This window comes from Panicum virgatum, chromosome 5N, assembly GCF_016808335.1.
Source record: "Panicum virgatum strain AP13 chromosome 5N, P.virgatum_v5, whole genome shotgun sequence".
Lineage (NCBI taxonomy): Eukaryota > Viridiplantae > Streptophyta > Magnoliopsida > Poales > Poaceae > Panicum > Panicum virgatum.
Genome location: NC_053149.1, coordinates 53382886 through 53402520, shown reverse-complemented (window position 1 = coordinate 53402520; position 19635 = coordinate 53382886). Strand labels below are relative to the sequence as shown.

Sequence of the window (19635 nt, the reverse complement as noted above, 5' to 3'; positions counted from 1 at the left end):
GCATGTGCTGGGAGGTGCGTCTTCCGGGCGCAGAACTGGCAATCCTCGCAGGTCCGCACGACGTCGGTGGCGTTGGCGACCGCGGTGGGCCAGTAAAAGCCTTGCCGAAACTCATTGCCCACGAGGGTGCGCAACGTGGCGTGGTGACCGCAGATGCCGGTGTGGATGTCTCGGATCAGCTCCTTGCCCACGGGAATGGAGGTGCACCGTTGCAGAATGCCCGAGGGACTGCGCTTGTACAGTTCGTCGTCGATCAAGACGAAGGACTTGGCTCACCTGACAATGCGCCGCGCCTAAGCGTGGTCCATGGGTAGGACCCCTCGGATCAACCAGTCGAGGTACTGGGTACGCCAATCTCGCAGAGGCGGGGCCTCGTCGATCTCCATTGCTTCAGCCTTGTCCACTGAGGAGGTCTCGATGTCAGTGTCCATGGCCTCAAACTCCTCCGTCGAGGGGTCTTTGGCTGATGGCTCCATGGTCGCAGCCCCCGAGGGTTTGGGTGCTGCTCTAATGGCTTCCGCAGGATTCTTGAAGTCGACGGATGGCTTGGTGAGGTCACGGGCGAAGACGTTCGGGGGAACGGTGGTCCGCCCGGACGCGATCTTGGCCAGTTCATCCGCTTCCTCGTTGTACTTGCGCGCGATGTGGTTGAGCTCGAGCCCGTCGAACTTGTCCTCGAGACGACGCTCTATGTTACAGTACGCCTCCATCTTCTCGTTGTGGCAGCTTGCCACCTTCATCACTTGGTCGATGATGAGTTGGGAGTCTCCCCGGACGTCGAGACGTTTGATGCCAAGTTTGATGGCGATGCGGAGGCCGCTGAGGAGGGCCTCGTATTCCGCCATGTTGTTAGACGCCGGGAAGTGCAAGCGCATCACGTACCGCATGTGCTTTCTGAGGGGTGAGAGGAATAACAGGCCCGCGCCCGCACCAGTCTTCATCACTGACCCGTCGAAGTACATGAGCCAGCATTCGGCTTGAATCTGAGGCGGGGGTAGCTGAGTGTTGGTCCATTCGGCAATGAAGTCTGCCAAGATCTGGGATTTGACTGCCTTGCGAGGGGCATAGGTGAGAGTCTCTCCCATCAGCTCCACTGACCACTTGGCAACCCTACCCGTGACCTCCCGGTTGTGGACTATCTCCCCGAGGGGGAAGACGAGACCACGGTGACAGGATGAGCCTCAAAGTAGTGGCGCAGCTTGCGCCGTGTCAAGATTACTGTGTAGAGCAGCTTCTGGACCTGTGGATACTGTGTCTTAGTTTCGGACAGCACTTCACTGACGAAGTACACCGGCCTTTGGATGGGCAAAGCGTGCCCCTCCTCTTGTCGTTCCACAACGATGGCTGCACTGATGACCTGAGTCGTTGCTTCCATGTATAGGTAGAGGGGCTTGCCGTCCATTGGTGGTGTTAGGATCGAAGCACTAGTGAGCAATGCCTTAAGTTTGTTGAGGGCTTCCTGGGCCTCGGGGGTCCACGAAAAGCGCTCGGACTTCCTCAGGAGTCGATACAGAGGCAAGCCTTTCTCACCAAGGCGCGAGATGAATCGGCTGAGAGCTACCAGGCAACCCATGACCCTCTATACCCTCTTCAAGTCTCGGATCAACCCCATCCGAGTGATGACCGAGACTTTTTCAGGGTTGGGCTCAATGCCCCACTAGGAGACAATGAAACCCAAGAGCATGCCTCGAGGGACTCCGAACACGCATTTCTCGGGGTTGAACTTCACCCCCTTAACCCTGAGGCAATCGAACACGATCCTAAGATCGGCTACCCGGTCGTCCGCCTTCCTGGATTTCACAACAATGTCGTCGACATATGCTTCTACGGTTCGCCCGATATGGTCTCTAAACACATGGAGCATACATCGCTGGTACATGGCTCCAGCGTTCCTAAGGCCAAAGGGCATCGTGACGTAGCAGTACATGCTGAAAGGGGTAATAAAAGAAGTCGCGAGCTGGTCGGACTCTTTCATTTTGATTTGATGATAATCGGAGTATACATCAAGAAAGGATAAAAGTTTGCATCCCGTAGTTGAATCGACTATTTGATCAATACGTGACAATGGAAAGGGAACTTTAGGACATGCTTTATTTAAACTAGTATAGTCTACACACATCCTCCATTTCCCACTCTTTTTCTTAACTAGTACAAGATTAGCTAGCCACTCGGGATGGAATACCTCCTTGATGAATCCGGCCTCCAAAAGCTTGTGCACCTCGTCGCCGATCGCCCATCGCTTGAGCTCGTCGAAGCGCCGCAAGCATTGGTTGATCGGCTTGGAGTTCGGCATGATATCAAGGGAGTGCTCGGTGACCTCCCTCAGGATGCCAGGCATGTCGAGGGGCTCCACGCGGAGAAAGTCGACGAGCACCACTTCCTATTTGCTATCGAGGGTAGCGCTGATCTTCAGCGCCTTGCCGTCGGGGGTCTTTGGGTCAAGGGGGACGTCCTTGGTGCCCTCGGCAGACTCGAAACTGCCCGCGTGCCGCTGCTAGGAGTCTATGGCCTCCTCGGCCATTCCTTGCAGCTGTGCGGCGAGGGCTTCGTCCAGCGCCAGAGCCTCGTCGTGCTCGACGCACTCGATGTTGCACTCGTAAGCGTGCTCGAACGAGCAGCCGATGGTGATGACGCCCTTCGGTCCCGGCATCTTCATCTTGAGGTAGGTGTAGTTGGGGATCGCCATGAACTTGGCGTAGCAGGGACGCCCAAGGATGGCGTGGTAGGCTCCCCGAAACCCCACCACCACAAAGGTGAGCACCTCCTTGCGGAAGTTGGCCGCCGTGCCAAAGCAGACGGGCAGGTCGATCTGGCCGAGGGGTTGGACTCGATTCCCCGGCGCAACGCCGTGGAACGCGACTTGCTGGGACGGAGCTTGTCCAGTCCGATCCCCATGAGCTCCAAGGTGTGGGCGTACATGATGTTGAGGCTGCTGCCTCCGTCCATGAGCACCTTGGAGAAGCGGGTGTTACCGATGATGGGATCCACGACGAGTGATACTGTCCCGGGTTCGGGACGTAGTCGGGGTGGTCCTCGCGGCCGAAGGAGATGGTGTCCTCCGACCAGTCGAGGTAGGATGGCATGGCCTTGGTGACGGAGAAGACTTCTCGGCACTCGTGCTTGCACTGCCTAGAGGTCATGTTCACCGTCGGCCCTCCGAAGATGAAGAAGGCGTTCTCCACCGAGGTGAACTCGCCGTCGCCACCCTTGTCATCCACATCCTTCTTCTTGTCCTCATCGCGATGTGCGACGCGGTTGTAGTACTTGCAGAGCATCTCACATTGCTCGAGGGTGTGGTTGACCGAGCCCTTGTGGTAAGGGCATGGCTTCTTGAGCATGTCGTCGAACAGGCCGCCACCGCCTCGAGAGGGGCTCGAGGACCTTTGCGGTCTGGGGAAGCAACGAAGGCCTCGCCGGAGTCCTCCGCCTGCCCCTGTCTATGCTGGTTTGGTGGGACTGGCTTCTTTCCTTTCTTCCCCTGCTTTTGTTTCTTGGCGGGGGCTTGGGTCTTGCTGTTGCTGCCCTCTGCGGGCGTATCTTCCTTGCGCTTGTTCGGCTTGTTGTCGAAAATGGCACCAACTGCTTCCTCGCCGGCGGCATAGTTGGTGGCGGCATTGAACAACTCGTTGATGTTGGCGGGACGGCATGCAAGCTCATGCACGAGGTTTCTGCACGTCGTGCCTTCGAGGAAGGCGTTGATGACCTCGATGTCGGTGACGCTGGGGAGCTCGGTGCATTGCTTGGAGAAGCGTCGCACGTGGTCGCGTAGGGACTCATTGGGCTTTTGCTGACACCCTCGAAGATCCCAGGAGTTTCTGGGGCGTACATAGGTGCCCTGGAAGTTGCCCACGAAGATCTTGACTAGGTCGGCCCAGTCGTGGATCTGATCCGCGGGTAGATGCTCGAGCCACGTTTGTGTGGCATCGGCAAGGTGAAGAGGGAGGTTGCGGATGATCACGGAGTCATCCGTCGCGCCGCCCAGCTGGCATGCCAGGTGGTAATCGTTGAGGCAGACTGCGGGGTCCATCTCTCCTGAGTACTTGACGAGGGTGGTGTGCTGTCGAAAGCGTGAGGGGGGAAGGGAGCGGTGCGAATCTCCCGACTGAACACACGGGTGCCCGGGGGCTCTGGTGACACGCCCCTGTTATGCTCGGGGTCGAAGCGGCCACCCCGTCGAGGGGTGTACTTCCTCCCGTTGATGATGTTGTGGGCGTCGCCGTCGTCGGCGCGCCCGCGCGCGTCGTAAAGGCGCTCCTTCATAGGAGGCTTCTTGATGCGATCGTGCATCGAGGATGCCCTTGCGTCATTCGCCGTGGCCACCTTGCCCTTTCCTCCTGGTGGAGTGTGCACTGAGGCCTCGTGGCCCTGGTGTGCTGCCCCACCGGCCTTCGAAACCGCCGAGCACATGCGAGATGCAGAGCTCTCAGCCTGCTGCACTGCAGCCTGCTCGATGAGCACCTTCACCTCATTACGCAGGTTGCGTCCCTCGGCCGTAGAGGGCTCCGGCAAGGCTTAGAGTAGATAAGCCGCCGCGACGAGCTTCTGGCTGGCCCTTTTCAGTTCCAAGGATTTGTCGACATTGTCGTCGGCCAGGATCCGCTCCCGAGCGACGCGCCCCGCCGCCTGAGCCCGCGCCCCTTCTCGAGCTCAGTGAGTTGCGCCAGCTACGCCTGCCGCGCCGCCGAGCTCGATGAAGCGGCGGGGTTCGGAGGGGGCGCCACCACTTGGTTCGCTGGTGGGGGCTCCTCGTTGTTCCCGTCGTCGCTCGGCACTTCGTCAACCACCCCATCCACCAACTCGACCATGAAGCACTCCCGGGTGGGATCGTAATCCCCCTCATTGGAGTCTTCGGAGCAGGTGAGGCAGTAGTTCGCCGCGAGCTGAAACGACCGGAAGGCGTTGAGGTCACGAACCCCGGAGTAGTCCCACTCCGTGGCCGTGAAGTTGTCCATGAAGAAGTTGATGTCATCGGCAATCGATCCCACCGTGTCGAGGTAGGAGTCGTCGGGTGATGACGCGATGAGGTTGCGGATCGAGAGGAGGTGGTGACCCGGCAAGTCCTCATACGCGCTCATGCTGGTGCTGACCGACGAAGCATAGGTAGCAGCTGCGTTACGCATCCCGAAGGGAAAGGGTGATGGCGCAGTCGCGCCTTCCTTGGGAGGCTCCGGGGCCGCATTCGGTGGTGGTGCCGGCACAGATAGCGCCGGAGCACGTAGTGACGAAGTGGCGATGCCGTTAGCTGCGACGCTGGGCTGCGATACGTCAGCCTCAACCCACGTGGGGGAGCTGAGCCGTGCCGCCCTGCGCCGCTCCATGCGCCGGGTCGATGGAGCCGGAGTGTCGGGGTTGGCCTCGGCCGGGAGAAGCTCCATGCCGTAACTGCTGCCGATCACGAAGAAGTCGAGGCTCCCGAACCGAAGCACTGTGCCTGCTGGGAGTGGGTGTGGCTCGTCCGCCATCTAGGAAATAAGAGAGAATGAAGACAAAAAGTCACACAGCGTGCCCCCTACCTGGCGCGCCAACTGTCGGTGTCCTGACCCGGTGGTCCGGCACCAACTAGTAAGATGTTGTGTGATCCCTCACCCAGGATGGTTGATGCGAAAGGTAACACAGGAACGCACGAGTTTATCTTAGTTCCGGCCGCGGGGCCGGACGTCCAGCAAGGTTGTGCGAGTGCACTGTATTATTTCGCACCGGGGGTGCCTGTAGTAGGGGGTACTAGCGAGGCGAGAGAGGGAGGGAAGCTCCCAAGTCTCTGCTAGATGATTGAGGCGAGTACCAATATCGAGACAGTGAGCGAATGAAGCTAAGGGAGTTGGTCATATGAGGGCGTCTGAGCGTATGAGAGGCCCGCCTCCTCCTTTTATAGACACAAAGAGGGGCGGGGTACATGTACGGAGGGAGGAAACAATCGTCGTTTCTCCCCGAATCGGGGGCGCACAGCGAATGTCCACTGTAGGAAGTACACTGTGGGGTACTGGAGATCATGGCGCCAGGCGTGCGGCTGTCTTGGGCGGCGTCCTGACCTGGCGGAGATCGCGCCAGCGTCCTGGCAACTCCAGCGGCGTCGTTGTGGCTCCTGTAGAGGGTACCGTCCTCTGTGCGCAGCGTGGTGGTGTCTCGAGGGTCCTGCAGGCGGGAGTCCTGCTCCGGTCAAGGCCCGGGCCGCGTTCGAGGGTTGCACCCATGCTGTTCGAGGGTTCCCCGGTGGGGAAAGTACGAGGGAAGTACGAGGAGTTGGCAGTATAGTGGCGAGAGCAGTGCCAGGCACGTCTTGCACAGGGCGCCGCAGGTTCCCACAGTGTCGTCACAGTGTCAGTGATGGCGGAGCAGTGATCGGAGTTGGCGGATGGGATCCCGGTCATAGCCGTTGTGCGGCGTGGAGGCCTGATGCCGCCTGACTCCCCAGTACACGTTGGATTGGTTGGCATTTATTGCCTTTGTCGGGCGAGCAGGTGAGCCGGTGTATCGATAACTCCGTCAGCCGAGGGGTAGCCTCGAGTGAGGCGAACTCGGTCTGCTCTCCCGAGGGTAGGTTCGCTACCTTGGAGCGAGGCAGAGTTGGTCCGCTCTCCCGAGGGTAGGTTCGCTACCCTCGAGCGAGGCGGAGGCGGTCCGCTCTCCCGAGGGTAGGTTCGCTACCCTCGAGCAAGGCGGAGGTGCGGGGTGTTGTTGAGGGCCTCGGCAGGGAGACCTCGAGCGAGGTGGAGATTGCTTTTCCGCGGGTTCGAGGGGGTGCGAATGGGCTGTACTGTAGAGCCAGGCCGTGGGCCGAGGGCGAAGTGGGCCTCTTTGAGTCCTTTCCTTTCCTTTGGATCGAAAGGAGACTGTAGGCTCTCGTGGGCCCGATTGCTTAACACATGTTTTCGCGTCTTGAGGGCGGTTTAGTCCCTTGGTTAGGGTGCCCCTAATCATGGTACCCGACACTCATCCAAATTATTAGTGACATAATCCACCTTTGACAATGTGGAGAACTGGCTCCTAGTCCATAATTTTTTGTGATTTTCTTGCGGATATTTCATTGCTTCTGGTTTGAATTCAGCCATTGCTTGATAATGCTTCTCAAACATGTAGGGGTTCCCAGAATATGCAGATTGCCACAGATTTTCATCAAAAATCTTTCCATTGTACCTCTTCTTGAAATTCTGTACTAGATGGTACATACACTCTCTATGTTCAGCTTCAGGGAAAACCTCACTAACCCCATTCATCACTGTCTGGCCACAATCAGTGCTGAATGTAAGCCCAACTGGTGTGCCTATTGCTTCCTTCAACCTCTCCATGAACCAAATCAAATTCTCATTTGTTTCTGAGTCAATGACACCTACAGCTACTGGGTACATCCAGTTGTGCCCATCAACTGCAGAAGCTATGCACAACTGCCCTCTGAACCTTCCAGTCAAAAATATACTATCTACTGCAAGATATGGTCTACAACCTCTAAGAAATCCATCAACACATGGTTTCAAAGCAAAAAAGAGTCTATTAAACCTTATTTTGTTGTTGATGGTGTGGTGATCAATCACAACCAAGGACCCAGGGCTGCTTTCCTCTATCCGGGCCTTAAATCTGTATAGATTGTCAAAACTTTCATTCCAAGGGCCATAAAGCTGATCCATAGCAAGTTGTTTACCTTTGTACACTCTCCTGTACGGCACCAAAATTTTGTGACTATCTTTCAGCCTCCTTTGCAGCTCAGTGACACCTAATTTTCCATCTTCTTTGAGCCAATCAATCACTTGTTGACACACCCAAAATCGAGTAACCCCTACACAAACTCCTGCCCTCCTTGTGCTGTGACACTCCTGTAGCATCTAGGCCCTCAAGGTATGTTTCGGTGATTAATGACAACCATTATTGTGACTAATGAGTTTGTGCAGCTTAACAGATCATTATCGCTCATTTGGTCATATGTCAAAAGAGGCCCCTAAATTTCATTATCCAAAAAGGCGATCTCGGTTTTCAACTCTAATATATGTCAAGACTAAGGATCTTTCTAGTCCTAAGTGTCACAAGGTTGAGAAAGACACTTAGGTTAGTATAGGTTTTATAGTTTTGTAGTGATCGCACTATTAAGAGGGGTTAAGGCCAAGTAACTTGAGCATGGACATGGTCAATCAAAAATGGATGCACACTATGGTCACTCAGGTTCCTAGAAGTTCAAATAAGTGGCTTTCAACTTATATCTCAAGAATATTTGGATTTCATTCAAGACTCAAATCAGAAAAGGCAAAATCAGAAAAAGTCTTTAACACCGGTTTAACCGACGCTCTCCCTTTTCTATACGTCGGTTAAACAAAGTCAGCAGAGTCTGGACAAGTCAATACACCGGTTAAACCGACGTGTTTGAATTTAACGTCGGTGCATTAGTCCAGAGTTGGTTTTTCCAGGGTAATTCAAGTTCTATACACCGGTTAAACTGACGCTATTTGAAATGAGACGTCGGTGCAATTGACCAGTGAGATGGTTTTTCCATGGATTTCTGAAGTTGTACTCACCGGTTAAACCGACGATGGTTTTGAGTTAACGTCGGTGCAGTTGTCCAGAGACTTGGTTTTTTAGTTGATCAGTGGACAACTACACTCACCGGTTAAACCGATGATACGTCGGTTAATCTGCCCAAGTTGTAACGGCTAGTTTTTAGAAGGGGCAGTTTACATTCATCGGTTAAACCGACGATGACTATTGGAGGTAAGTCGGATTAACCGGCGCTACGCAGTTTTCTGGCAGCTTTTTCTCCAACGGCTCTATCCGTGTGAGCTGCCTATATATACCCCTCCAATGGGTCATTTTGCCACTCTTGACACCAGGCAACATCCAAACACTCATACTATAGTCATGAGCCACCTTGAGCTTCATCTTTCACATACTTGTTCATTCAATCAATCAAGAAGCAAGATTAAGGACTTGAGTAGAGAGAAGCTTGTGTGCATCCGTTCTTGGTGATCGGTTCTTGCTCAAGTGAAGGCCTTAGCTTGTTACTCTTGGTGATTGGCATCACCTAGGCGATCTTGGTGATCGAGGTGTTTCTCGCGGAGCTTGCCAAGGATTGTGGGAGCCCGGAGAAGAAGGTTGTACGTGGCTTGATCTCCACCACGCCGGGATGGTGAACGGAGACTCTTAGTGAGCGCCCTCGTCTCGGTGACTTGGGATGTGACAAGACTCTTTGTGAGTGTCACAACGTGGATTAGGGGTGTGTGCCAACACATCGATACCACGGGAAAAATCCGGTCATCTCTTGTCCACTCTCTTTATTCAAGCATTTTCTTTCATGCAATTTATTCATGTGCTTGACTTAGAGATCATAACTTAACTCTACCTTGCTAGGCTTTTCTTCTCGTTTTATCTCTCATAGCTTGAGTAGGTAGCTTAGTTATCCGGTTGGTGAATTGGTGCCTTACTAGTATTGCATAGGTTAAGGTTGCTTAATTGTGTTTTAGAAATTGAAAAAGGCCCAATTCACCCCCCCTCTTGGTCCATCGATCCTTTCAACTCCTCATGAGGGTATGGATTCCTCTTAATCTGCATAGAAAGTGTCAAAAAAATTATTGCATAAATAATGTTTGTGTACTAGGAACAAAATTATTCAATACATAGACAAAAAAACAGATTACCTTAATTGTCACCTCATCCTTAAGAGTAGAGGCATGAATTCTCCACCTGCAGCCAAATTCCTTGCCACTGTAGTACACCCTATACCTTCCTGTGTCACTCGCTTCAATGTTATAATGGAACTCATGTTTCACAGCATGTGTAGCTAGAGCCAACTTAAAAGCATTCATGTTGGAGTACAAAGTGCCTACTGCCATAGGAGGATCCTTCATGTCATAATCAGCATCGGGCATACGTGCAGCCTCTCTATCTTTAACAATGTCATTTATGTCATCTATTTCTTCATCCTCACCAGAGGAAGATTCATCATCAGTATCTGTGTCATAGCATGGGTCTGATTGGGAACATTCAGCTTATCTTTGTTTAGTGCTAGGTTCAGAATTGAAAGATTTTGGAGGTTGGGGATCAAGCTCAATATATAGCCCTTCCTCATCACCCAGATGCTCATTACATGGGTTTGGGTTGGCCAGGTTACCATTATCTGTAGATTGAGTCTCTGTTTGGAGGCTTGATTCTGCTATGCTAGGACATGGTATGGAAGGGGTGAATGGAGCTTCAATTGACTGGCCGGTGCTAAAATCCCAATCAGGAATAACATGAGGCTCACTACTAGGGCTATGATAAGAAAAAGTCAACAAGCAGCACTTGGAAGCCTCATGTTTATCAAACATTGCAAACAAATTTTGGTCAGAGCACACTTGGATGTTCACCTTACTGTCCATGCAAAAGTAAAACAATCTTACTATGTCACCGAAACGAGGAGGACACTTTTCAACAACTTCATCAACCAAATCGTTGAAATTGGTGAAGTCAGCATCCACGATTTTTCTTAACCAATACCACCGATCACGCGTATTGGCAGCAACAATCCGAATTTCTAAGTTGAAGCTATTTTTTGCGTCCATCCTACATACGAAGAGCACATGACTACTATAGATAAATCTACGAACACAAAAATCTACGAATTCAAGAATAGTACAAATGTTATAGATCCTCCTATGGCAGACACACAGCACGCACCTCGTGGATGGCTCGGTCCTCTGACTCAGCTTCCAGTGCTCCACGGCATCCAGAACAGCAACCACCAGGGGCCGGTCTCAACCGCGCACCAGTCGGCGAGCTGCACTCCCGCGCGCGTTGCCTGTGCCGGCCGGGGGCTCCGCGCCGCCGCGCGCTGCTCGTGCGAGCCGCGCCCGCGCGCGCTGCCTGTGCCGGCCGGGGCCCCCGCTCCCGCGAGCCACGCCCGAGCCGTTCGCCCGCGGCGGCCAGGTGAGTCGCGCCCGCGGCGGCCGGGGGAGCCGCACCCGCGCTGTTCGCCCCGCGCAAGGTGCCGGCGGCGGTAGGGCGGGATGCGCCGACAGGGATGGGCGGTGGCCGGTCTCGGGCCTCTGGGATTGGATGGAATGGTACACAGGACAAAGAAAGTTGGAGCGATGGTATACAGGTGGGAATGAATTTTTTAGTGGTACACAGATAAGGACAATCTTTTTTAATGGTACACAAGTAAAAGACTCTCAAATCACGTCCATCCATCAATCCATGGTCGTGCCGCCGTCCGTCTCTACTCGTACGCACGATTTCCCTTGGGAAAATTCCCTGTGTGGCCCTAGAAGAAATGAGGCTCCCTTCTATGGCTCTGAAATGTTCGGCCTCCCTTCCTTGACCATGTTTTCATTTTACATACCTTCTATGGCCCTACCGTGAGATCTCCAGTTAACTCCTAGTTAAGTGGCTGTGAAAAGACGAAAATGCCCTTGGGTCAAAGGGTAAGGAATTGAGATCCCTGCCGCCGAGTCCCTGCAGGCCGCCGGCCGCCGCACTCGTCACCCCAGGGGCTCGTGACCCGTGTGCGCAGGCCGGCGCAGCGCTCGCGGCTCGCGCAGGGCCGCAGGCAGGGCGGCAGGCCGGCCCGTAGCTGCAGGGGCAGCTAGGCAGGCTCCGGCCGTCAGCCGCCGGTTGCGCGTGGCGCGTCCCCCGCCGCGCAGCGCACCCTTCCCCTCCGTACACCACGCGGAAGCCGAGGCGAACTTGGGCACCCTGATGGCGCCGTCGCCGAGCCTCGATTCCGGCTGACCGGAGAAGCCCCGTCGCCGGCCCCGACCACCTCGCCGTCAACCCCCTGCTTCCGGCCTTCCTCCGTCCGATTCGAGCTCTCGGTGAGATCAGCTGCGTCCACCTCTTCTCACTGGCACCCTTCCCATCAGCTCCCGGCGCCGCGACCGCCCGAACGCCGCCGCGACTGCCGCGCCGTAGACGCGCCCATCACGGGCGGGGTCCCCCGCGGCCTCCCGCTGTGCTGCCGCGCGTCACAGTCCCGCCTGTCCGCCTTGGCCGCGGTGCCGCAGGCCCCGATGCCACTCGGCCATGCCGCCGGCGGGGAACGCCATGTCGCCGCGGCGCAGCACGCGCGCCGTGCGCACGACGTCCAGCTCGCTGCCCAGGAGCTCCGCCTTCTAGCTGGGCATGGTCGCCATCGCGTTCCTCCTCGTGGCGCAGCTCGTGGGCACTAGCGCTGTTGTGATCACCGCCGTGTGGCCCCCGCCGTCTGCCGCCGCCCGCGGAGTCCAGGGGCACGCATCCCAGGATGGAGGAGAGGACGGTCGTGGATGGCGGCGGTCGGCCGGCGCACGGAGGCTGTGTCGGGGGGACGGCGGCGGGCGGGCCGCCGCGTCCCTGGCCGCCGCCGCACGCGCGCGTCCTGGGCGCTCTCCCTGGCCACTCCGTTGGCGCGCGCGGTCGCCGCTGCGCCCGCGCGGACCAGGCCGCCGCCGCGCCCGCGCGCGCGTCCTGGGCCCCGGACGACTCCTCCACGCGCGGCGGGATGGGGGCGGGCGCCGGATCCGCAGGCGGGGGTAGCCGCCGCCGCCGCCGGGGGCGGGCTCGGGCGTGGGGGGCGACGTGCGGGATTGGGGGGGTTCCCATCTGGAAGGGCAAGTGAGGCAGGGGCAATTTGGTCCAAAATTGCAACTAAATACTTGACATCGGGAACTCTAACGGTTGTAGGCTAATGGATGTAACGTTAGGGCTATAGAAAGGATTGAAAATAAAAAAATGACCATAGAAGAGGGCTTCAACTTTCCAGAGCCATAGAAGGAGGTGCAGTTTGTTCGAGGCCTTACAAGAATTTTTTTCATTTCCCTTCCACGCCCCCGCGGCGTTTCAAATCCTCTAATCGCCGATTAATTACGCCCGCTCGCAGACAGGCCTTTGCGCCGCCAACTAATCACCACCTCACCAGATTAAGGTTTAATTTAATCTTGAGAAATCAAATTGAATGGACGCGGACACAGGGGCCTCCTCTATCCGTTAGCCCCCGCCCTCCCCGTCTCCGCCATTCCCAAAGGCTCGCTTTGCTTTTGTTTACTCTTCCGCTCCCTCCGCGCATTTCCCTTTCCGCCGCCCATGCGGATCCGCCTCCTCGCATCCGCCGCCGTCGCGCGCCTCACCCGCGGCCGAATCTGATCCGGGGTGGGGGTCAGGGGATGGGGGCGGGGCGAGAGGAAGGGGAAGGGGCCGTGGAGGAGGAGGCCACGGGGTACGAGGTGGGCATCGTGGTGCCCAAGCTCTCCCGCGCCGCCGCGGCGGGGGCCGCCGAGGACTGCTTGGCGCGGCTGGTGCGGGAGCTCGAGGGCGCCGGGCTGCTAGTCGAGCGCGTCCGCGGCGTCCCCGCCGAGTTCATCAAGGTCGGTGGCTGCTTTTGCACTTGCCCTTTCTGAATTCGGGTTGTGGTGAGTGGTGCGCCCTGAGTTTGAGACGAGGAGGCGATCCGGAGGAGCGCGAGCCCTATGATCTGCCCGCCTCGCTCTCGGAATTGCGCGGGGCGTGCTGCTTGCTGTCTCGATTCTAACGCTTGTGGGCCTGCTGTTTGAATTTAGCTGGCTGCGCCAATGGGGACCCTGGGGAGAGCGGCTGCGGAGATGCAGATGAAGAAGCTGACCTACATCGGTAACTTGGGGCTCCACCTGGAGGCATTTTGACATCGAAATGCAGTTGGGGTGGGTGGGCGGTGTGTTCATGTTGCTGTTAATTTGGGTTTCAGGAATGGAGCTTCAGTTTGAATGGGACCAGGTCGCAGCATTTGTCAGGCAGCCAGATGGGTCCCTGTTCAGCTGGAGAGAGCGATATTGCTGCTTCCGTTACTTGATATATGGCATAGTAAGTGCACACTTGTCCTCATTTGTAGCTGTTGTTGTTGTTCCAGATTGCAACAAATTGTGGATATGCCTACTGATATAGTGCCCATTGTTCCACACGTCTACTGATAAAATTTGTTTCTCTGGTCTGCTTTGTAAAACTACCAATGGTTAAGTATATGCCCATTGTTCTATTGAGCTGTGCTCTTTCCCATGCACTTTGTTCCGTCATTGATCTTATTTAGTGTATCAGTGCACTTTCGTTCTTTTTTTCGCTTGATATTATGCAGAGAAGTGAAGTATATAACTAATTAGCCAAGTGTTCGGCTCTTGCTATTTAGATATAATTGTGTGATAGCAGGTTGGAATTGATTAATGCAGGTGAACAAGACAAACTCTGAAATAACTCTTAAATTTGATGACAAGGAGTTCCATTGGAAGCAAAATGAGTCACTATTGACAAGGCTGGAATCTGAAGGAGTTGTAAAGCTAGTGTTCCCTTTGCATGGTACACTAATCTAAATTCTACTTGTTCTCATATATTGTGAAGGGACAATTCCCTATATGCCACTGGTAAAAACAAGTAAACAGCAATCCCAGTCAGCTTAAACTTTGTTGCAGATGAAATTAAAAGGAAGCAACTCCTGAGAAATTGGGCACTCAATTGGCTTGACTTCACATGGCAACCTATTGATGAGATTTACTCCTACTTTGGAACGAAGGTAGAACTGTGTCTAGCACATCTTGCCACTAACATCTTTATTTTATTAATTTTTCTACCTGTTACTTTGTAAACACTCTGTCTTCAACTGCAGATTGCTACATACTTTGCGTTCCTAGGAATGTATACACGTTGGCTTTTCTTCCCAGCTGTTTTCGGACTGGCAACTCAACTTATAGATTTTGGGTATACATTTTACTTGCTATTCCTCATTGGAAATATAAAATTAATATTATTTTCTATCTGTTCTTACTTCTGCATTTCTCCTCTGCACTTTGAATTCAGGTCATTGCAGTGGTTGGTTCTTCCTGCTTTCTTTATCTTTGTTATTTCTTGGGCAGTCTTCTTTTTGCAATTTTGGAAACGAAAGAATTCAGCACTTCTTGCAAGGTTACACACATGATTCAAATTTGATCTGTATATATCAAGCTAATTTGCTCACAACTGTTTCCTGACCTCTTTAAGATGGCCACAACAGATGGGGTATAAATTGCTCATTATCTGAATACAAAAGTATGGGCAATGAACTTGACTCCTTGGGTGATGCTCTTACTATTGAGGAAAAGAAGTTTAGTGATGTATCTGCTGAGAAAAGAAAGTTGCAAAGGAATGAATGGTTTGGTGTCCTCCTTAGAATAAGGAACAATGCTATCATTGTGTTGGCTATCATTTGTCTTCAGCTGCCATTTGAGTTGGCATATGCTCATCTATACGAGATTACAGAAACTGAGGTGATGAGGTCAGTATTCCTATGATCCGCCTTTTGGAAGGGTTAGCCCAAAACGGTGCAACTGATTTGCTAGCTAGCTTTCCTTCCCTAGTACTTTATATCTGTTTCTCTCAGTATTTTGACATTTCTGGTTGTCACTCAAATCTGCATTGTATTATTCTCATTGATGTTATACTATACAGGTATTTGTTGACCGCTATATATCTTGTTGCGATTCAGTATTACACCAGAATTGGTGGCAAGGTATCTGTCAATTTGATAAAGTATGAAAACAATCAAGGAGAAGAGTCTAGTTCTGCTAGCTTAGTTTATAAGGTAAATACAACAAAGTTTGAAAGATGGTGTGTTCTTTAAGCCTGGCTTCTCACTTTTTGTTTCCTTTTCTTGAGATACAGGTCTTTGGCCTTTACTTTATGCAGTCATATATTGGGTTATTTTACCATGCTTCATTGTATCGTGATATACTGGCCCTCCGGCAAGTTCTCATCCAGCGTCTCATTGTGTCCCAGGCATGTCCGCAGCATAATTGTTTTACTGATGAACATGATTGTACCATAGTTTCATATTGATGGTATGTTTGCTTTTTTCCTTCAGGTATTAGAAAATCTGATTGAGAATTCCATTCCTTACCTGAAGTACAGCTATAAAAAGTACATAGCTGTCCAGTAAGTTTTGCACGAACCCTTTTGTCTTATCCTTATTTCCAGATCAAATCCTTATTTCCAGATCAATAGAGTAAAACAAGAACTCTCTCCAATATTGTAGCAAGAAAAAGCATGAGAGAGAATCACCCTCAGGAAAGTCAGTCCGGTTATCAACAAGAGTGGAGAAAGAATATTTAAAACCCTCTTATACTGCAAGCATTGGAGCAGAACTTGAAGATGGTTTATTTGATGGTAAGTGTCAGACTTTGCTTTGGATGTACTCCCTCCTTCCCTGTTTATAAGGCATGGTGGAACATGACACGGTCTTCTAAACAACACTTTGACCATTTATTTATCATATATTATATCACTTTTGATTATAAACTTATAATCATTGTAAACTATAATTGATTATGAATCCAATCATATGAAATTTGCATTATAAAAACAAAAATTTAATAGTCAAATTATTGGTCAAAGATGAGAAAGTTTGAATCTTGATATACGTGTATGCCTTATAAACGGGGAAGGAGGGAGTAGTTCATTATAGCACTTCCGCTGAGTTTTAGTCATTGCATTTGCAGTCTGAAAGAAATGGAAAAAAATTGTGGAAGTTGTGCTTACAGTATTATATCCATCACAGATTTTCTGGAGCTAACTCTACAGTTTGGAATGATCATGATGTTTGCGTGTGCATTTCCGCTGATTTTCTGTTTTGCTGCTCTGGTATGTGGTTTCTGTCACAAAATCACCGTGTTTTGCTTTGATGTAAATCTGTTAATGTTGTTGGAACTTTTTTCCCTACAGAACAATGCTACTGAAATCAGAGCAGATGCATTGAAATTATTAGTCATGTTGAAAAGGCCTGTCCCCCGTGCTGCAGCTACAATTGGAGCATGGTTGAATATATTCCAGGTTTGCTTCCTGAACTTTTTATTTGACTCCTAGTGACTATACATGCATGTCCGTGATGTTCACTCTTGAATTTGTTTTCAGTTCTTGGTGGTAATGGCAATATGCACAAACTGCTTGCTTCTTGTTTGTCTCTATGATGCGGAGGGAAACTGGAGGATTGAGCCAGGACTTGCAGCAATCCTCATAATGGAGCATGCTCTCCTCTTAATCAAATTCGGTTTCTCACACTTCGTGCCTGAGGTGATTTCTATATTTATCTCCTTCCTCTGTACAGTTCTACTTATTTCCTTATAACTGAAGCACCAATTGTGGTTTGTTGCTTTCCTATTGTCCATTAGGAGCCTGCATGGGTGAAAGCAAATCGAGTGCGATATGTAGCTCAAGCACAAAATGTCTGCTCCAAACAACTTTTGAAGAGCATTTCAAAATTGGACGCCAAACTGGACTGAGAAACATCAGGTGCAGTTTAGAAGACCATGCTAGTTTTGTAGCTTAGGTAGAGCGAGATTTGTATAGCCAAAGTTGTACAAATTGTAGGGATGTAACAACTTGATTCTGCTAATTGTTAAGTGTAGATATCGGCTTATTGTTACCTGACCTACTGGTAACTGCGTAGAGCAGAATGACCTTAGGAGTAAGAATGTGAGTGGGGGTGTCGTTCAATTTTACTGCTCTGTTGAGTCGAACTGAAACTTGGATATGTTTCAGACCATGTAATGTGTGTTTGTGTGCATGTGTGGATGATTGCTTAAGAGTAGCGTTGTACTGAGTACTAGTTGACAAAGTGAGCACAAACGAATTGGAGTGTGGAAAGCCCCTTGTTAGTGACAATCATCAATTTACTTGAGTAGAGAGAAGCTTGTGTGCATCCGTTCTTGGTGATCGGTTCTTGCTCAAGTGAAGGCCTTAGCTTGTTACTCTTGGTGATTGGCATCACCTAGGCGATCTTGGTGATCGAGGTGTTTCTCGCGGAGCTTGCCAAGGATTGTGGGAGCCCAGAGAAGAAGGTTGTACGTGGCTTGATCTCCACCACGCCGGGATGGTGAACGGAGACTCTTAGTGAGCGCCCTCGTCTCGGTGACTTGGGAGGTGACAAGACTCTTTGTGAGTGTCACAACGTGGATTAGGGGTGTGTGCCAACACATCGATACCACGGGAAAAATCCGGTCGTCTCTTGTCCACTCTCTTTATTCAAGCATTTTCTTTCATGCAATTTATTCATGTGCTTGACTTAGAGATCATAACTTAGCTCTACCTTGCTAGGCTTTTCTTCTCGTTTTATCTCTCATAGCTTGAGTAGGTAGCTTAGTTATCCGGTTGGTGAATTGGTGCCTTACTAGCATTGCATAGGTTAAGGTTGCTTAATTGTGTTTTAGAAATTGAAAAAGGCTCAATTCACCCCCCCTCTTGGTTCATCGATCCTTTCAATTTGTATCAAAGCCTCGTTGCTCATTTGGATCATTAGGCCTCACCGCCTAGAGCTATGGCCAAGATGGGTGGTTCGCCACCTCACTTCGAGGGCAAGAACTTTGCTTATTGGAAAGTTCGCATGGCCGCATACCTTGATGCGATTGCCCCCGAAGTGTGGTTGGCAACTAAGACCGGGTTCACCGGAACTCCCACCTCGGAACAATTAAAATGGAATGCCAAGGCTAGAAATGCAATTTTCGAAGCCATTAGTGAGGAAGTTTTTGCTAGAGTTAATGGCATGGACTTAGCAAGTGATATTTGGAAGGAGCTCATTGAAATTCATGAAGGCTCCACTAAAGTTCGTGAGCAAAAATATCACTTGTTTAGAGCTAAGTATGATTCCTTTAAAATGCTAGCTCATGAAAATTGCAATGATATGTATTCTCGCTTGAATGTCATTGTCAAGGACATTAATGCACTTGAAATATCCAAAATTGACAGTGCCTCCATCAATCGCAAGATTCTCATGCTCCTCCCGAAGCCCAAGTATAACATCATTAATGCTATGCTTCAAAAGGAGAATCTTGACACAATGGAAGTGGGAGAACTTGTGGGCGAAATTCGCGCTCATGAAATGAGTATCCTTGGTATGTCCGAAGAGCCAACTTCAAGCAAATCAATTGCTCTAAAGACCAAGGCAAACAAATCCCGCAAGCTCAAGATGATCAAGCAAGATTCAAGCTCAAGCAATGAAGAAGATGATCATCATGAAAGCTCATCCGATGTTGAAGATGATGGAGAACTTGCTCTCATGATGAGAAAGTTCACACGCTTAAATGACAAGATCAATAAGAAGGGTTTCAACTTTGACTCTAAAAAGGGAATGTTTCGGCCAATGGATGTCAAGAATAAAATTTGCTACAATTGTGGAGAAAAAGGTCACATCCGTCCAAATTGCCCCAAGCCGGACAAAAGAAACAAGGATAACAAGAGCAAGCATCGCCATGATTCAAGCGATGATGAAGAAAAAGAAAGGAAGAACAAAAACAAGAGACTTGGGAAGAAGAAGAGCCATGACAAGAAGACCAAGCTCTTCCCAAACAAGAGTGGGTGACCGATGTCTCATCAAGTGAAGAATCAAGTGATGAGGAAGAAGATATCGTCACCATCGCCCTCACAAATGAAGAACCACCACTACCTCCGCCTCCTATGTGCCTCATGGCAAAAGGTAACACCAAGGTATGTGAGGTGGATAGTGAAGATGATAGTGATGAAGAGCTTGACCCTTATGAATTAACTAACCTCATTAATGAGTATACATCCGTCATCAAGAGGGAAAAGGGCAAAGTCAAGATTCTTGAGAGTACTCATGCCAAGTTAGAGCTTGCCCACTCCGACTTGCTTGGCAAGTACAATGACTTGCTCAAAGAGCACAATGAGTCACTTGTACTCGCTAAGCAAGTTGAA

The 19635-nt window shown here is 51.3% G+C and overlaps 2 protein-coding genes across 2 annotated transcripts; one reads left to right on the top strand and one right to left on the bottom strand.

Annotated features, from left to right (window-relative positions):
* Window positions 1–293: 293 nt before the first annotated feature.
* Window positions 294–710, bottom strand: LOC120674935. The gene has a single exon (XM_039956033.1). It carries the CDS (start codon window positions 708–710, stop codon window positions 294–296), a length of 417 nt encoding a protein of 138 aa, XP_039811967.1.
* Window positions 711–12934: 12224 nt separating this feature from the next.
* Window positions 12935–17589, top strand: LOC120675320 (anoctamin-like protein Os01g0706700). The gene is made up of 16 exons (XM_039956503.1): window positions 12935–13298; window positions 13491–13560; window positions 13655–13770; window positions 14130–14256; window positions 14370–14470; window positions 14564–14655; window positions 14755–14859; window positions 14948–15208; window positions 15382–15514; window positions 15595–15708; window positions 15794–15864; window positions 15965–16095; window positions 16487–16569; window positions 16651–16758; window positions 16840–16998; window positions 17097–17589. The coding sequence occupies exons 1-16, from the start codon at window positions 13098–13100 to the stop codon at window positions 17205–17207; spliced, it is 1983 nt and encodes a 660-aa protein (XP_039812437.1). The 5' UTR covers window positions 12935–13097; the 3' UTR covers window positions 17208–17589.
* The last annotated feature ends 2046 nt before the right edge of the window (window positions 17590–19635 follow it).